The sequence below is a fragment of the Cyprinus carpio genome, chromosome B24 (assembly GCF_018340385.1).
Source record: "Cyprinus carpio isolate SPL01 chromosome B24, ASM1834038v1, whole genome shotgun sequence".
Taxonomy (NCBI): domain Eukaryota; kingdom Metazoa; phylum Chordata; class Actinopteri; order Cypriniformes; family Cyprinidae; genus Cyprinus; species Cyprinus carpio.
This window is the reverse complement of record NC_056620.1, coordinates 6259051-6276276: the sequence shown is the minus strand read 5'-3', so window position 1 is coordinate 6276276 and position 17226 is coordinate 6259051. Positions and strand designations below refer to the sequence as shown.

General features: G+C 39.0%; 1 protein-coding gene across 1 annotated transcript; it reads right to left on the bottom strand.

Moving 5' to 3' along the window:
• Positions 1–370: 370 nt before the first annotated feature.
• rpgrip1 (RPGR interacting protein 1) lies at positions 371–16765 on the bottom strand. Its single transcript, XM_042752169.1, is given in 29 exon segments — positions 371–3606; positions 3609–3767; positions 3848–3975; positions 4100–4184; positions 4755–4944; positions 5551–5648; positions 5738–5798; positions 5898–6266; positions 7229–7404; positions 8327–8675; positions 9814–9962; positions 10113–10613; positions 10959–11076; positions 11193–11372; positions 11502–11552; positions 11670–11776; positions 12014–12225; positions 12751–12824; positions 12896–13042; positions 13205–13228; positions 13622–13727; positions 13883–14029; positions 14425–14439; positions 14709–14814; positions 14986–15185; positions 15309–15426; positions 15757–15813; positions 15910–16026; positions 16266–16765. Coding segments are annotated over 28 exon segments (4074 nt in total). The 5' UTR covers positions 15995–16026; positions 16266–16765; the 3' UTR covers positions 371–3544.
• Positions 16766–17226: the final 461 nt, after the last annotated feature.

Sequence of the window (17226 nt, the reverse complement as noted above, 5' to 3'; positions counted from 1 at the left end):
TAACGTCTCCGTTCCCTCCATCAGGCAATGAGGGTTACGTACGTAACCGAGACGTTTCCTATCTGTCATTCAAAGTCAAAGTTTATTTATAAAGCACTTTTTAAAAACAGCAAGAGTTTATCAAAGTGCTGTACACACATAAAATAATAAAAATATCAATGATCCAAACAGTCAACAACACAAAAGAAGACAATAAGACACCATAAAGACAATAAAAGAAAGCAGCTCTCACATAAAGCGTCCAATGCCAGACTATAAAAATAAGTAAAAATAAGCAACAATGTCACGCAGGAAAACTTTAAATATCCCACCATTACTTTCATTTCAGACCATCTCCAAAAAGACATAAAATAATAATAATAATAATAATAAAATAAATGATTTACAAGTTTAACAGTTTATCAGTGCTCTTGAAATACAAAATGGAGGTGGGTCCGGATTGAAGTCCGGACTTTGAGAAGCACTGGTCTACAGTATCAAATGCAGCCGAATGGTCTAGTAGAATTAAAATCGCACAGTCCCCTGAGTCAGTAGCAAGTAACAAGTCATTAAACACCTTCATCAGTGCAGTTTCTGTACTATGTAAAGATTTAAAACCAGACTGAAACATATAGATCTAGAAATTAAATCAATTGTCCAAATACAACCTTCTCCAGTAGTTTGGAAAGAAATTGAAGTTTGGAGATAGGTCTAAAATGAGCAAAAACTGATGATTCCAAATTAGGTTTCCTGATTACTGGTTCCACTGCTGCATGTTTAAAAGACTTGCGGTACAACTCCCAAGGTCAGGCTACTATTAATAATTGCAAGAATTTTAGGACCAATAGTTTCAAATGAATCATTTAGAAGACAAGGAGGAGTGTAGCTTGGGGAGTGTTCAAAACAGCATTAATAGTACTGAACAGCACAGCTGACTTATGAGAGTTATTACAGATAACATTAGAGAGATACTTTGATTTCTCAGATCTAACTTTTTTTTATATTTAGACAAATTCTCCTTTAAAATATTAAAAGAAATCTGCGATTTATCCTTCCACAGCATGTCACTGTGAATTATGTTGTGACGACATAGGGGGTCCATGGAAAGCGCAACAACCTGAACCCCGTCACAACCATGTAGCGCTACAAATGCTACGCAAAAGTTGTAACCTTCCCAACATCCTAGTGCAAATTCGCTAACCTTGGCCCCCACAGGGACCAAAAAGTGAGTACATCACTGCTGGAGATAGCCAACCCACTATTCCTAAGACAGAAAAAAAAAATGGGATTTTGACCTTCATGAAAGGTTTCACGACTTTCCTGTTTGTTGTTTACAGCTTGTCAGTAATGAAGGGGAAGCGAGCCTTCCAGAGAAGGGCGCTATGGAGACCACATCCTGCCCATAGGGAGGTATCATGTGGAGACACTGATATGGAATGGCCTCTAAGGCAGGTCCTACATAGGAGTACGGAGGAACGGCTGCGAGTTGAGACTGACAGAGTGGTCTGTCAAAGGGAAGACATGGGTTTACCAAAAACCTTACTGTGGAAGAATAGGCATATGGGATCGCCTGCAGGGAATCAAACCATATGGACACTTAGCCCAGTAAAGGAGCTTACTGGAACCCCGGGGCAAGCTAACACCATTACTGGGCCTGGCATCTGACTGCTCCGCAGCTCTATAGATGTCTGCCATAGAGGTGCTGTGCGCCAGCGCATAGGAGGAGGCAACACTCCATGTGGAGTGAGTCCTCACCCCCAATGGGCCAACCTCTGCTTGAAAACAGCCTTCCCTTTCTGCTAACCTCCGTAGCAGACAAAGACCTGCTTAGAGCTTCTGAAGCTCCTGGTCCTGGAGTGATCGTGTTTACCACCGCTGGTGGCAGAGCACTTCAGTCTGCCGGGTCCCATCCAGGAGCCACACATGAAGGTCCCATAGATCTGGACGCGGGTGCCATATGGTCCCGAGCCCCTGAGAAAGGAGCTCCTTCCTTCAGAGGAATGCGCCAGGTGTGCGAGAAGTCTCACTGGGGGAAACGCATACTTGCGTGGAGCCCAAGGTCAGCTGTGTGCCAGTGCATCCATGAGAATGGGGACTTCGGTCAGGGAGTAATACAGCTGGCAGTGGGAGGACTCGTGTGAAGCAAACAGGTCTACCTGTGCTTCCCCGAAATGACTTAAGATCAGCCGGATTGTCACAAAGTGTACCGTGAAGCCATGCCCATCTTGGGACTCTGGAGTGTACTGACTGGGTGCACTCAATGTGCACTCGGTGAGACGCGCTGTCATACTCACCGAGTCTAACTCCATACGGAGAAAAGAGATTTTCTGCACCGGGGAGAGTTTGCTCTTTTCCCATTTGACCTGAAGCCCCAACTTCCCATAACGGGGGAAGGGCACCCTCCGCGACCTTCGTAAAGACACGGAGGGACAGGGACAGCCCAAAAGGGAGGACCCTGTACTGCCATGCCTGACCCTCGAATGCAAACCGTAGGAATGGCCTGTGTCGAGGAAGAATCAAACATGAAAGTACGCACAGGACAAGGGCATCTCGAGCAACCACCAAAGTCTCGAGAACGCCACTGAACATAGCCGAGTCGAACTGTCTGAATGAGCCAGTGGGATGGGTTGGGCAGCGTGAGCCATGCTTTCAAACTCGGTGCGAGTGGCACCAAAGGGACAATCGACGCACCCGCTGTGGTGCAGCGGTGGAAAATTGTGCTGGATGGCACAGAAGGCATCCCGTCCTGGCTCATCACTGCAGGACTCCCCGTGTCCCCAGAGGGACTGGCCAGAGATGCGTGGAGAGGGAGTGCGTCTCCGAGCCACAATCTCTTGGCTGCTGGCGATAGGGGGCGTCGTGGGTGAGAGTGAGGAGGTAGCTCGTCACTCACTGTCAACCTACGAGCCTGATAACCCAGAGAAAAAAGGAAACTGCTCTTTTTTCGAGAATGTGTGTACCACACAGAAACAAAATGGCACAAAGGATTCTCCGCCTGGCCCTCCTCCAGGGGAAGGAGTGGCCCTGTTCTTGCCATATCCTGAAAAAAAGCAGCTTCCCATATCTCCGGGTTGCCCATGTCAGGGCCGCTTTGGCGAAGTCAGTACGAACTGCGCACGGCAAGAAAAGGGCCATTACCCTCGTGCATTTGTTTGAGTGCATTGGCTTAGTAGGCCTGGAGGATAGCCATGGTATGCAGGGCAGAGGAGGCTTGGCCCGCAGCACCATAAGCTTTGGCTGCGAGAGCAGTTTTCTCTGAAAGTCAGAGCGGATTGGGGCTCTCAAGTAAACCCCTATGTTGTTACAACATAACTAGTAGTGACCGACAGAAAGGGAACTCTGTTTTTGTATGAATTATTTTATATTAAAACATTTAGCAACTTAAACCACATCCATGTTTTGTATAATTTAAACACGACAATGTCAAAGGTTTTGATGAGAATGAGTTTATAATGTTGCAAGAGCAAAATTTTTATGTTGTAGAGTAAAAAACAAACAAACAAACAAAAAGTAATGTTCCTTAAAAGAATGGCCTGGTTTGAACATAACTTCAGGCTGTAGATTTTCAGTAAAAATCAGTGTCTTCATCAACTTCAAAATCAAGCACATGCAATCTTTTTTGTATCCACTTTCCTCCTCCTCCTCATTCTCTGTGCTGTTTCCGGGTTCTTCTCTCTCCCTTTTCACAATCTGATGATATTCCTGATAGATTCCAGTCAGAGCCTGTGCAGCCTCTACAGATACTTTCAGTTTTCCCACCACATCCTGTTCTTCATCCGCACTAACAACTGAAATACATAAAAAACACAAAGTCTTGCATTTACTTAAAGTTTAAATGTAATCTCTTTTCATAATGACTGAATCTTACCATTGATTTGTTCTTCAATAATATCATTTCCAGTCAGCAGAAGTTCTTGTAAATCCAAGTAGGCATAGCCTACATCTTTACATTCTTCTTGCTCGTTCATGGGCTCACTGACTACTGTGAACTTTAACCTAGATGATTGGAGGAAAAAAAAAATAGAGGTTAGAAGATCTTTATAAGTTTTTCATTTTGTTGCCATGTGAAATGGTCATTATTTTTATATCTATCATTATCTTGCATTTTCTCTCTGTTTACCTGCCCTGGTTGGGGTCTGTACCTTCCAGCATGGTGTAGAGGTAATGTCTCAAGGGAGCTGCTTCCATGCTATCCACATGGATAACTATTGATGATAAAACTTTGTTAACTATGTGTTAGTTTTTTTATCAACTTTTTTTTTTACATTAATACCTAGTTAATATGTTAAAAGAATTGTGCTTAATTTTAAATATGCACACTTCAGATCTTACAAAAAATTGTAATAAAGCTGTACTTGCAGGTAATATATTAAAGAAATAAAAGGCCACTTTTATTAAAGTAATAAAGTACACTTTCATAACTGTCTTTCTTAACACACTTAAGTACATTTTTAAAAAGTGCCCTGCCCTTTGTAATAATGTTGAATTAAATGTTTAAAGTACATTTAAAAAAAAAAAAGAAGTTCACTTATTTTGAACATTTAACATACCAAAGATAAATGTAAAGTGCTTTATTATGATTTATGAAAACTTTAGTGTGTTGTCCAATATTGCATTTAAAGTTAATATATTTTAAATTAAATAAATTGGAAAAACATAACTGATTTTCAATATACAGCTAATGCAAGTTAAATGAACATTTGGGCCAATGTGGTTGGGTCTACACAGAGTGATGTTAAAGGACACACAAGGATAATTTCACTTTTGTGACCTACCTCGTGTAAAGTTATAATGTATTTCCTCCCCGTCTGTTGGTTTACGCAGGGACATGGGTGTTTCTGTTGTCTCCATGGGAATACCTAGAAGGCGGTACTCTACATATACCTGATGCACTGATTGGTCAAGTGCAACACTGGAAGAGCGGTTAAAAGAAAGTGACAGGATTTCCACACTGAGTCTGTCTCCCTGTGAGACACAAAGACAAATGTTTGATTTTATAATATAGAACTGACTCTTTACATCTAAGACCAGAAACATACTCTATGCAAGTACATGAACGCCAGCTGGATTTCACAGAATGTTCCAAAATGTTTTAAATAACAATTAATAGTGCAATGCATTCAATGCAATGCAAGTATGTGTTGCATTCTTTGAGTTGCCACAAGGGGCACTACAGACGATTTGCATAACAACGATAAAAAGAATCCTCCAGATTTAAATCTAACTATATTGTATTATACTGTTCAGTCATTTAAATGACAATGTTGAGAAATATATGGTATGGCTTTAATTGAATTTTTTTTTTTTTCAAACAGAATTACTGTAACATGATGTTGTTCCTTTATGTAGTTGAAAATGACTTGAGGTAAAGATTTTTGTTATTGAAAAAGGTTTTAGTCATATCTACTGCCTCTTAGTAGATTAAACAGGTGGCTGCTAAAAAAAAAAACACATAATGCTTTAATCCCCTATTGAGAAATCCAGAGGATTTTTTTATTTATTTATTTAATATTTGACATTCTATTTTATGTAACAGGTCTGTTGTCTGTTAGTCAACTGCATGATCATCACCTTTTTATGTGGTTTTGGTGGGTGAGGAATTATGATGACATCACTTCCATTTGAATCTCTTGATTCATCAGACTGAAGGGCATCTATGTCATTTTGAGCTGTTTTGGATATACGAGGTTACAAGAAGCTTTAACTCACTGTTTTGTAATTTGTGTAATGAATAAGTGACTTCTGAGGAAAAACTCACTTCTGTCTTCAGTTTCATCTTCCTGATCTTCATATTCCTGTTCCTCCTCCATTTTAATTTGCTTCGAAAGAAAACATATTGAAGACCCCATTAAACTGACTGATTTAAATACTTAGTCGACACTAAGTATTCTTGTTGCATTTCCTTCTCAGGTCCTTACCTGTGAGGAGTCGCTTCGATTGCTCCTTTGGCTGCGAGGGGTGCTCGGCACTGAGGCCGATGGTCTGAAGTCCATAACTCGATTAGATTTATGTGACTTAATAGACATGGCAGGACTCAGGTAAGGTGCCGTTGTGGGTTTTAGTTTGTCCTGAACGTGCAATGCTGCAGTGCGGTGTTGCTTCCGTCTAACCGATCTTGAAGGTTGAGCCAAACTAGATGGAGTTTTCTGATAATAAGACGTGGGTTCAGTGACCTGAATGGATGGCGATGGAAGTATGATTGAACCTCTTTGGGGGCTTCTAATGGGTGTGGATGGGTGAGTGTCAGTGCCCCTGGCTCCATGTTCTGGTGGAGGCCGAAGCTGAGACTGAAATTAGGTTGAAAGACTGCGATTATATTTTTCTGGATTATTAAGGCCAATTCACACCGCACCAACCAACGCCAACAGACTAGTCTGGCGGAGTTTGGTGGATCAGTGTGTTACCCCTGTTGGCGTTGGTTGGAGTTTGTTTTCACCTGACTGAACATGCCTAATCTGCGTTTGTTGGGTCGTGGAATGTCTGAGCAGTGTGAAATGATTTTCCAACAAACTCTGGTGTAATTTGATGTGGCCACGAACCGTTGCCATGACAATGCACATAGTTCACTTAAAGCGAGCTTCAACCATGGCCTCTTTCGTTTTATTTGCCATCTTTAAAGCAAAGAATGACACGCAAAGACATTAATAACAGTACAGTTTTGATTGTGGCTACAGGGTCATCCATTTCTTCCCCTGTCAGACTTCCCCGATGTTACACCATCTACACCGGATGCGAGCGGTGCGGCACATTGCAGCGCAACAAAATACAATGAGGTTCTATTGATTATAATCGGTGACGCTGTCTACACTGGATGCTGCACGATGCGACAACTGTTGCATCCGGTGTAGACATGGTGTTACTTGACTCTCTTTGACTCAAAGTTTGTTGGGGCAGTGTCAACATGACAGTTATTTTTCATAAAATTCTAAATCCAACAACCAACTTGAGCCAACTTGTTTGTTGGCCTTTGTCGGTGCGGTGTGAACTGGCCTTTAGACGTGTAATTTACATTTTGTAACTATGCTCCATCTCTCACTTCTAAAACTGAAAATTGAGATAAAATGTTATAAAAGGTCAGTTATTAGTTAACAACATTGATAATGACTCCTTTAACAATTAGATTTACATTTAATATTATATTTGTATTTAATATTTCTTGATTTACAGTAATTCATTTCAAAATGTAACATGAAATGTGGAAGTGTGAATGAAGTACCATGGAAAGTAATTGTCATTCACAGACACTCACCCTGGGCTTTGCAATGGGTCTCTGTGAAACCTCAGTACTGGGAACCATTCTCTCTTTCTCTACTCCTTCTCTTTGTCTTGAGGGTGCCTCAGGTGACTGGAAAGGGTATTTCCACCTGAGAGTGGCCCTCACCATTCCTCTTGGACTGCCAGCAGGGTCTCTAAGCACATAATCACCTGACAGCAGGGAACAAAGTAAACATTACTCACCACAGTTAACCTTTGTCTTTGTGAATATTGGTTATGGTTGTAAATTTTAGCTCATGGATTTTGATTCCTAGAGAGAGAGAGAGAAAAAAATAACATTTTGCTACTTTGTTTCTCTTGGCTGAATGTTTTTTTTTATTTTTTTTTTTTTATTATCCTAGTAAAAACCACTGGGCAAAAGTTTGGAACAATAAAGTTATATATAATGACAATGTTTTTACCATATTTTTTATCAAATAAATGCAGTCTTGGTGAGCTTAAAGGGATACTCCACCCCAAAATGAAAATTTTGTCATTAATAACTTACCCCCATGTTGTCCCAAACTCTATTGTATTTAGCTTTGATTTGAAATAAAACAGCGCATCCTTGTGGTGCGGATGACACAGAAGAGCATACACAGCATACGGTGATATGGAGACACAGAGGAGACCGTTGACAAAGGAATTATTGAATAAAGTCGTTATTTTTGTTTTTTTCGCTTGCAAAAAGTGTTCCTGTCACTTCATATAACCCAGATTGCACGTCTGATGGCAGATGGAGTATTCTGACCACGACTTTCATACCTTTTATGGACCTTGACTCTGTTATTTATTTGGCAGTCTATGGGACAGTCACAAGCCTCCAGGTTTTCATCCAAAATATCTTAAATTGTGTTCCGAAGATGAATGGAGCTTTTACAGGTTTGGAACGACATGGGGGTAAGTGATTAATGACAAAATTTTCATTTTGGGGTGGAGTATCCCTTTAAGAGACTTCTTTCAAAAATATTAAAACCATCTTAATTATTCCTATCTTTTGACTGATAGTGCATGCACAGAATTAAATTCACAATTATATATTTTTTTATTTAATCAAGCTTCTGTTTAATTGCATCCTGATCGGAATGATTACCTCTGATTGGTCTGCCTGCTGCAAGGGCTCGTAGTGGGATTGGTGTCTTTGCCAAATATGTGGAAGCAGTCTGACGTTCGCTGTCATCAAACACATACACCCACAGACTGCCCACATTCAGGTATTCTAATAAATCTGTGGTTACAGCTAATGGATAGCTCGCTGAGTCTCCAAAGACAGGATCCACACAGCATTGAATTATGGGTGTAGAATGAGGTGGTAGGTCATAAAGGCGATATGTTAAGTATGCATCAGGGAGTAGTCCTGGCCAGCGGGTGCTGAGGCCCACACAGCGCTCCAGTACCACCTCAAGTTCATTGGGTATCCCTACGCCATAATCATATATTTCCTGCAACACACACACAAAATACATGCTTATCAGTTTGAGGTAATAAATTCGGTAACACTTTAGTTTAGGGACTGGTTCTCACTAGTTACTTATTAGCATGCCTATTATATTGGCTGTTTATTAGTACTTATAAAGCTGATATTAATGCCTTATTCTGCCTAACCATATTCTATGTCCCTTAATCCTACCCATACCTAGACTTAAGAACTACCTTACTAACAATTCATAAATAGTAATAAGGAGTTTATTAAAGCAAATGTCACCGTTAATAGTTCGTTTTCTCAAACCATGACTTTTCTTCTTTCGGTAATACAACTGGTAATGTTTATAGCCTCTAAGCTGCTCGTTTTCATAAAATAAAAGCATAAAAAGACCAAGGGCTGTTGACCTCCAAAAATGATAAAAAGCGCTATAAAACTACTAGAAACTATTTTTATGGCACTTTTACTGCTTCTATTTTTCTGTTTTATAATTTTTGGACTTACTGTTCACTGTATACTTTTACTGTATGGAATAGAGCAGCTTTTTTTTGCACTTAATTGTACTGAATGTACACGACATTTAAAGTATATTTTAAAAAGCTGTACTTTGACATATGTTAATGAAATAAAAGCTTAAGCGTACTTAAGAATACACTTTCATGACTTTCTTAACTTTCTTAACACACATAAGTATACTTTCAAAAAGTGTACTTTGTAATAATGTTAAATTGTTCACTTAACATACAAAAGTGCATGTACATTTAAAATATCAATTTCAAAGCTTAAACAGAAATGACATTAAAAGTATATTTTAGTTTCCCATAAATGCTTCTCAGTACATGTTAATCACATTTTAAAGACAATAGAGGAAAGTACGAAATTACAATAAAGACGTTCTACTAAAATGAGTAAAAAAAAAAAAGATTCTAAAGTTCAGCTAACTGCATTTAATATAAATTTATATAAAACATTTCCATGTTAAGTCAACTGTAAAGTACTATAAAAGTATTTAAGAGTATTGTAAAGTGTACTTTTTTTACAATGGCAGGTTTGAAACCAAATAAGTGTGAGTAAACAACAGAATTTTCATCTTAGGGTGAACTATGCTCTCAAGGCTTTCCTAAAAAGCCCTGTCCACACCATGTGGTGGCATTTACCTCTGGCTCTCCATGAGCCCATTCTGAACCTCTGGTGTGTCTTATAGCTGCTCTACTTGTGGCTTTTTCCATTTGAGGTTCTGTGAGTTCCACCTGAGGGTGTAAACACACCCAAAACTCAAGGATTCCTATGATTTCCCCTTCAGCTCCTGCACAATAAATGACAAAGTGATCTTAAACATTCAGTGGGAAATATTATTGCAATGAAGAGCTAAAAAAAAGTGAAAAGAATGCCAAATCGAACACATGCATATAAAGCTATTTTACTGCAAAGTTCATGTGACCATATTTTATATTACCTGTGATGTTGGTTCTGTTATTCATTCGTTCACCCGTACGCTGTAGAGCTCCCATTAGAGAAATCCTCGCTCTCCCACGGGTCATAAATTGTACCCCTCCAAGTGCCTGGTGCAGTTCAACAGTGATGGACCCACCCTGAACCCTGAGCTTCTCCAGGTCGGACTCAGTGAGGGCATATTGCGAGGTGAAGCCATAATTTGGCTGTCCACCTGATATTAATGAAGTTGAGAGGGTTTCAAAGTCGAGGAACCCATAGGTGCAAAATGTTGCAACCCCTTGGTGATCACCTGTGCCTTGTCCCATGAGTCTCAATCCAAGAGGTGTAAAGGTGGCTCCTGTTAAATGGATCTCCAGAAGAGATTCTCCTCCACGCAGCTGTGTGATTATGGCGCCCTCTGCAGCAGGCTTGACTGACTCTTGTTCCAGCCCTGTCCAGGTGTACTGCAGGGGTATGGTCTGCTTATAGTTTCTAGGGCTGTACGCTATGTCTTTGAGCTGAGCTAAAATAATTGATGAAAATATGATGTCATCATACATGCATTATTAACTGGAAATAGAGCAAAAGGGGAGAATGGGGCTAGTTGTAAATGTCTTATGTACTGTATTCAATATTTCTCAGCGTAGATTTATTTTTTAAAAGTCAGTGTCTATACAGACATACATATTGTAATTTTTATTTTTTAAATATGAAATTTTATATATATATATATATATATATATATATATATATATATATATATATATATATATATATATATATATATATATATATATATATATAAAACAAGCATCATTACCACTTGTGACATCTAGCCCCAATCTCTTGTATATTGTAAACCTCTAACCTTGTAAATTGCTGATTTGAAGGCTTCTGCTTTTCAGCAATTTGTCTTTTTCACCTGCCCTCCTTCTATTCTCCTCCCTCTCTCTCTCAAATTTTTCCACAACTGTCTTCATCTCGTTCTATAAAAGAAAATACTGTAGGTGTAATGGTTGATGTTTTGGTTTATGTGGAATGAAAAGAGCAATATATGCAACAGTTGTAATATACTGCATTCTCACTGCAAATCTGTGTGTACCTGAAGGTCAGCATTTAGTCGATGCTGCAGTAATAATAAATCCCTTGTTTTCTGGAGTTCCAAAACAGTTTCTGCATATGAAGCCTGTACTGCAGTCAAATCCTTTGATGTTTCCTCTATCTTCTCGTCTGTTTTCAAGAAACACATCATCCCTTGAGTCTCCCGCTGCATTCTAAAGGCCTACAAGAAGAGCACACAAAGAAAGAAAGAGAAAGAGGGAATGAAACAAGCAAAGCAAAATGTTATTATATAGCTGCTTAAATGTTTTGAAATATCTAAAAATGCAACTTTTAAAACTAAACATCTTACCTTAATCTGCAGCAGAGTCTCACTCAGATCTTCCACACTCATATCAAACTCCTGATAGAGAACGAAAAACAGAATATGGACATTATATGGAGATATACTGATGAATTGAATATCTGGCCCAAGATTCTGTTTGGGAAGTAAATTTTAGCCCAACACAGCAAATTTTACTTTTGTAACAGAGTCCAGTTTTTCTTGCAAAGATGTGACTTCCTGTCTGTGCTGCAGGACTTCTTGCTCCAAGCAGTCATGTTTTTCTCTGAGGAACATAACCATATCTGAAACACATTCAATTTATTAAAAAGATGTGCATTAACATATTAAAGAATGAGAACATTTGATATATTTAGCATATTGACAATCCAATATGACATGTTGACTACACAATGTCCAGGAGTCTCTGTGTACACAATATCACATATTTAAGCTGCTACGATGAGCACTTCCAGAATAAGCTGAGATGTGATATGGAAGTGATGCCGCTAGTCAAAAGTCTGGCAATGCATGAGTCTTACCTCTATCTCGCTCCTTCTCCTTCTGAAACCGGTCACTCTCTTGTCTCAGCTGTTCCTTCTCCTGCTCCAGCATTTTCTTTTCTTTCCTTTCTTCCTCCAGTCTTTCTTCAAGCCTCCGTACATCCTCTCTCCAACTCTCGTCTTTAAATTGTTCACTTCTTTTGTCTTTCTTCTCATGCTGTCCTTCTTGATGGTTCTGAACAGACATAGTGCTATGGAGGAAACCAGTGAATTTAAACATAGTATTCTACAATTATAGTAAGTGTTTGAGAATAGCAAACTGATACAAAAGTTTGTGCTTTCTGACAATAAACTATGATGAACTACATATTAAGTAGTGTTGTAAAATGATTAATCGCATCCAAAATAAAAGTTTTGTTTGCATGAAAATGCATGAAAATATTTTCAAAATATATACGTGCATGTGTGTGTATTTATATATATACATAATAAATATACACAGAACACACACATGTACTATGCAAACAAAAACTTTTATTTTGGATGCGATTAATCACGATTAATCATTTTGACAGCACTAAGTTATTCCAAAATCATCAGTTACATCAACTAGTGAGTCTAGTGGTGCCATTAGTTTGCTTGACGGACATAAATTGAAAAGTGGTTGACATGGTTATGTAACCACTAACATTAGGGAATCACCTGTCCCACTGTCCATTAAAATGTCCCTGGTTGTCCCCCCATCAACGCCCCTGCCTACCATCTGAAACACTCACCACTCCAGAAGCGAATCATAGCTATTCTTAAGGAGGTTCCTCTCCCCCTCCAGGTCTGAAACCCTCTCCTGAAGCTGAAAAACAGATGTTAGTAAAAGACTGCAAACACGAAAACAAAAAAGCAGAAGTGCAACTCAAAGAGTACCTCCCCCAGAGCTTGCAGTGAAAGTGTGGCAGCATTGAGCTGGCCCTCAAGTGTCAGCACTCTCTGCTTCTCCTGTCACAACATCACACACATCCCCCACACCCCCCACAACAGCTCCCCTTCTCTCTCTTAAAAAACCTTTGCCCCAAAATAAAATTTCCCAAAAAAAAACAAAAAAGACATACAACAGAACCACATTTATTCAGTATTATTCTCAGACCTTGTACATGTTTGTATGATACTTTTTGTGATGAAGAAAGAGTCAAAAATGCAAAATTTGGGAAATGTTTATTTTCAGGTTAAGCTTACCTCCTCCAGCTGGTTCTCATAAGCCTTAAGAAAGAGCAAAAAGAGAGAGAGGAATGAATATGGTTTGTTTTAATGCAGAAATATAAATTGGAAGATATTACACCAATGACTTCAAGTGGAAGACTCATGATCACTATGATGATGTGACAGCAGCTACAGCGAGTACACTACAATGCCCACCACTTTGGGGATCAAAAATGTGATGTGCACATGGGTATTATTAAGAAAAAGGTCAGTGCACATGTGTGCACCAGGATTACACAAATGGTGCACATGGTACAGATGGTGACTTTGTACTGTACAATGTTCTCATTACCATTCTGGTGCATTATTTTTTTCATTCAAGCCCAAAACAGAGACAAGCAATAGTAACAGTAAATCATTTAAACAGATAATAGTTTTAGTATGAAGGCTCACCTCCTGAAGAGCAGCAAACTTTTCCTGAAGGACCAGAAGGGAGGTGCTCTTTTCACAAAGCTGCTTCTGCAACCTTATCACATCTACATTATCTTTTATAATGAGTCTGTAAAGAAGAATACAAATTGTTACATGCCTGCTGTGTTGTTGACTGATTCTGAATAGGAACTGAATGAGCATGAACACTAGATGTGATTGACCAGGCTATTGTAAATGTATTACTGATTAATAAACTATTTATTATTGCAAGCTTTAACCTACCTGTGTCCATCAGCTTGTTGTTTGCGCAGGTCTTTCACAATACCTTCAATTTCTTTATCTTTGTCTCTGAGTGATTCTCTAAGAGACTGAGCAGACAGCTCCAGCTCTGCTACCCTCCCTTGCTGATTTTCTATGATGGTAGATCTGCTGAAAAAAAAATTAGAATCATGGATGTAAAAGCCAGATATGGACAATAAAGCACAAGCAAGGTAATACACTGCATTAGCAACAAATTTGTTATTTGATTATTAATAGCATGGCAGCAGTGTCCTATCATATGCAGATGGATCATCAGGAATATATACTTAAATTAAATCTATTTTAGGCTAAATAAATTAGCAGAGTCTTTTTGAGTGAAAGCAGATCTACATGATAAAAGTCTCTATGAATTCTACCATAAGATTAAGAATGCAAATGCTCTTAATGTATTTTTTCTCTACTTTCTTTGTGTGCTTTAGCTGAGTTGCATGAATATGAAGCAAGGCACTATACTGTGTTTTGCAGAATTGAAAAGTATGTAAACACAAAAACATCCAACAAACCTGAGTAATGCAAGTCTGCATATACATAGGAGAAAGAGGCAGAAAGATTGAGGACAAAAAATTTTTTTGTGTATTGACCATCACTTTTATTCAGGTTATGACTGTTTAGTCTTTTTTTTTTTAAGTTTGCAGTTTGGAACTCACTTAAAATCCCATAAAAATGTAGATGATATAAATACTACCATCCCATTCATAACAACATATAAAATGTTACGACCTATTTATATGTTATATACTGTATGTTGTAAAAACATACACAAACACATACCCACAGGTCAACTTACAATCTGTCTATCTCTCCTCTGGTGTCTTCCAGTGAACTGATGCCATAGCGGGCAGGAGCAGTTTGGGCAGCTCGTCTGACCCCTCCGTCCCCATCCACACCTCGTCCTGAGACAAAGAAAGAGAGTAGATACTGAATCAGATCTGGAATACAACACCAAATAAACACCCCTTTGGTGATTTATTAAGTACTGATGTAGTACTGGCTTACTAAGTCATTCAAAGTACCATATTCTTTGTATTCACAAGCCACCACTGTAAACACTGTGAACTCCTCACCTGTTCGTGGCCTGTTATGTGTCCTGATGCCCAGGTCTAAGATGTGTTGCTTGGCTAAACTGAGTTTGCTCTGCAGCGCCCTCCTCTGACTCTCTAGAGTAGCTACACGAGCCTCTAGCTCTTGAATAGTGTCCTCCAGCTCTCCATCCCTCCCAGCAGACGAAGGGCCTTGCTTTAATCGCAGCAGTTTTGTTGACAACCTGAAATAGACAAAACTTACGTTAAAGCACTAATCCTTTCTAGGCTGTGCCAATTAAGATTAATGGAAATGACAAGAACTTTCTCCTGTTATTATGGATCAGTTAGTGTGTGTGTGGGCCTACCTGCGTAGTTTTTGCTCTTGTGTGCGGCTATGTTGTTTGAGAAGTGTGTTCTCCTCTTGTAGGTGGAGACATTGGTCCTCCAGCTGCTCGCGTGGTATTCTGAACAATCGCTGGCGATCTGTATAAAGACAGAGAGACTTAATGACCCGAAGGAGTGTTTAGAGTATTCGCTCAGAAGTTGCTCTTCTATAGCCAAGGATACTGCAGAAATAGTTTTGAGACATTTTTGAGATCCCTTCTGAAATTCTGAAGGAGACACGTTATCTTTTAAATAATGAATAGCAATAAATGACTATATCTATATATATATATATATATATATATATATATATATATATATATATATATATATATATATATATATATATAAAATAAAAATATTTAAAATATTAAAATGAATTTTTTTAAGTGCTTGTTCTCAAGATTGTTGTATAGACAGACATCTTACCCTTTATTTTGAGCACCTGTGGTGGTCTTCTCCAGTTTCTGGTGTCTTGATCTGTATCTGAAATAAAATCTGACCAGTTCCACTCATTTAAAGAAACCAGATATAAAAACACAAATGATCTTTAAACTAAAAAAAACACACAGCTCTACACACCTGTGAGAACAGTTATCAGCCCTGCTCTCAAGCCCTCATCCCTCACTGGGAGGTCACCTGCTGTCTCGTCCACTGCCAGTGACATTATGAGAACTACCAGACCCAACCAATCACTGCCTTTTTGAGGAAAGGGATTCAGGAAGTGATGTCAAGCACTTTTATAAATTCATTAATTGAACAGCAGGGCCACTCCTGTTAACTAGTGAAAGCAAATTTGCGCATGGACTCAAGCTTCAGATTTTATTGCAACTTTTTTTAATAATGAAAACATTTACATCTTGATGCTGATGCAGATGAACAGGAAGACATGGATGGCACTGACATGTATAATGAATAAAGTTTTCTCAGTGACATACCTGTATGTGTGTCTGAGTCTCCTGCACTCTGCACAGAGCTTTAGTGAGTGTTAATCCTCCTCTCAGCACCTGTCTATGTCATTCATCTTCCCTCAGCTGGTCTGTCCTCTCCTGTTGTCCACCTGTACTTCTGTCTTCCTCACAGTCAACTCATCGGCAGCAGCATGAAACTTCTCTCTCGTTTTAGATATGATTGTTAGTTTCTCTCTTTCTTGGAAAGACGCTGTTTCATCAATCCTGCTTTAATCTGCTTAATCTCTCTCTGCAGCTCCTCCTCTCAGTTACTTGTGTTCCTGCCAGTCTCACGGCGTTTCTCAATTACAAATAGCCTACACTGTGCATGAATGCAAATATTTTGTATTTTCCCCATGAACAAACAACTTCACACACTAATAATTAACTGTGTAATGATCATTAACTTTGTCTAATGACAAATGCTGCAAGACGGTTATTATTATAGATAAGATAAAATAAGATTAGATAAGCAGCATATGGTTTGAGAATTCTTCTCTCCGATTGGCTGTAGTTATAGTAACTGTCCAATAATCCGACTGGCTGTTGTGTTTGTAGTAAAGACAAGAACAGGAGGTCAATGGAGAAAATCAGCTTAAAAGACTAGGATGAAAGGAAGATTTAGAGTATGTGTATGTGTGTGTGTGTGTGTGTGTGTGTGTGTGTGTGTGTGTGTGTGTGCGTGCATGTGCGTGCATGTGTGTGTATGCGTCTGTGTCTGTGTACCTGGTATTCCCTGCATTAAGGGGACTAAACAAGGATGGTAATACCAGTAAATTGTTACTTTGCGGGCCCTTTTTTTGGGGGGGGGGGGGGGGGGCTGGGGTTGGTTGAAAATCTAAAACTTTAGAAAGTTTCGTGTGAGGGGTAGGGTTAGGGTAAGGTGAGAGAAAATACAATTTGTACAGTATAAAAACAATTGCGCCTATGGAGAGTCCCTATAAACCAT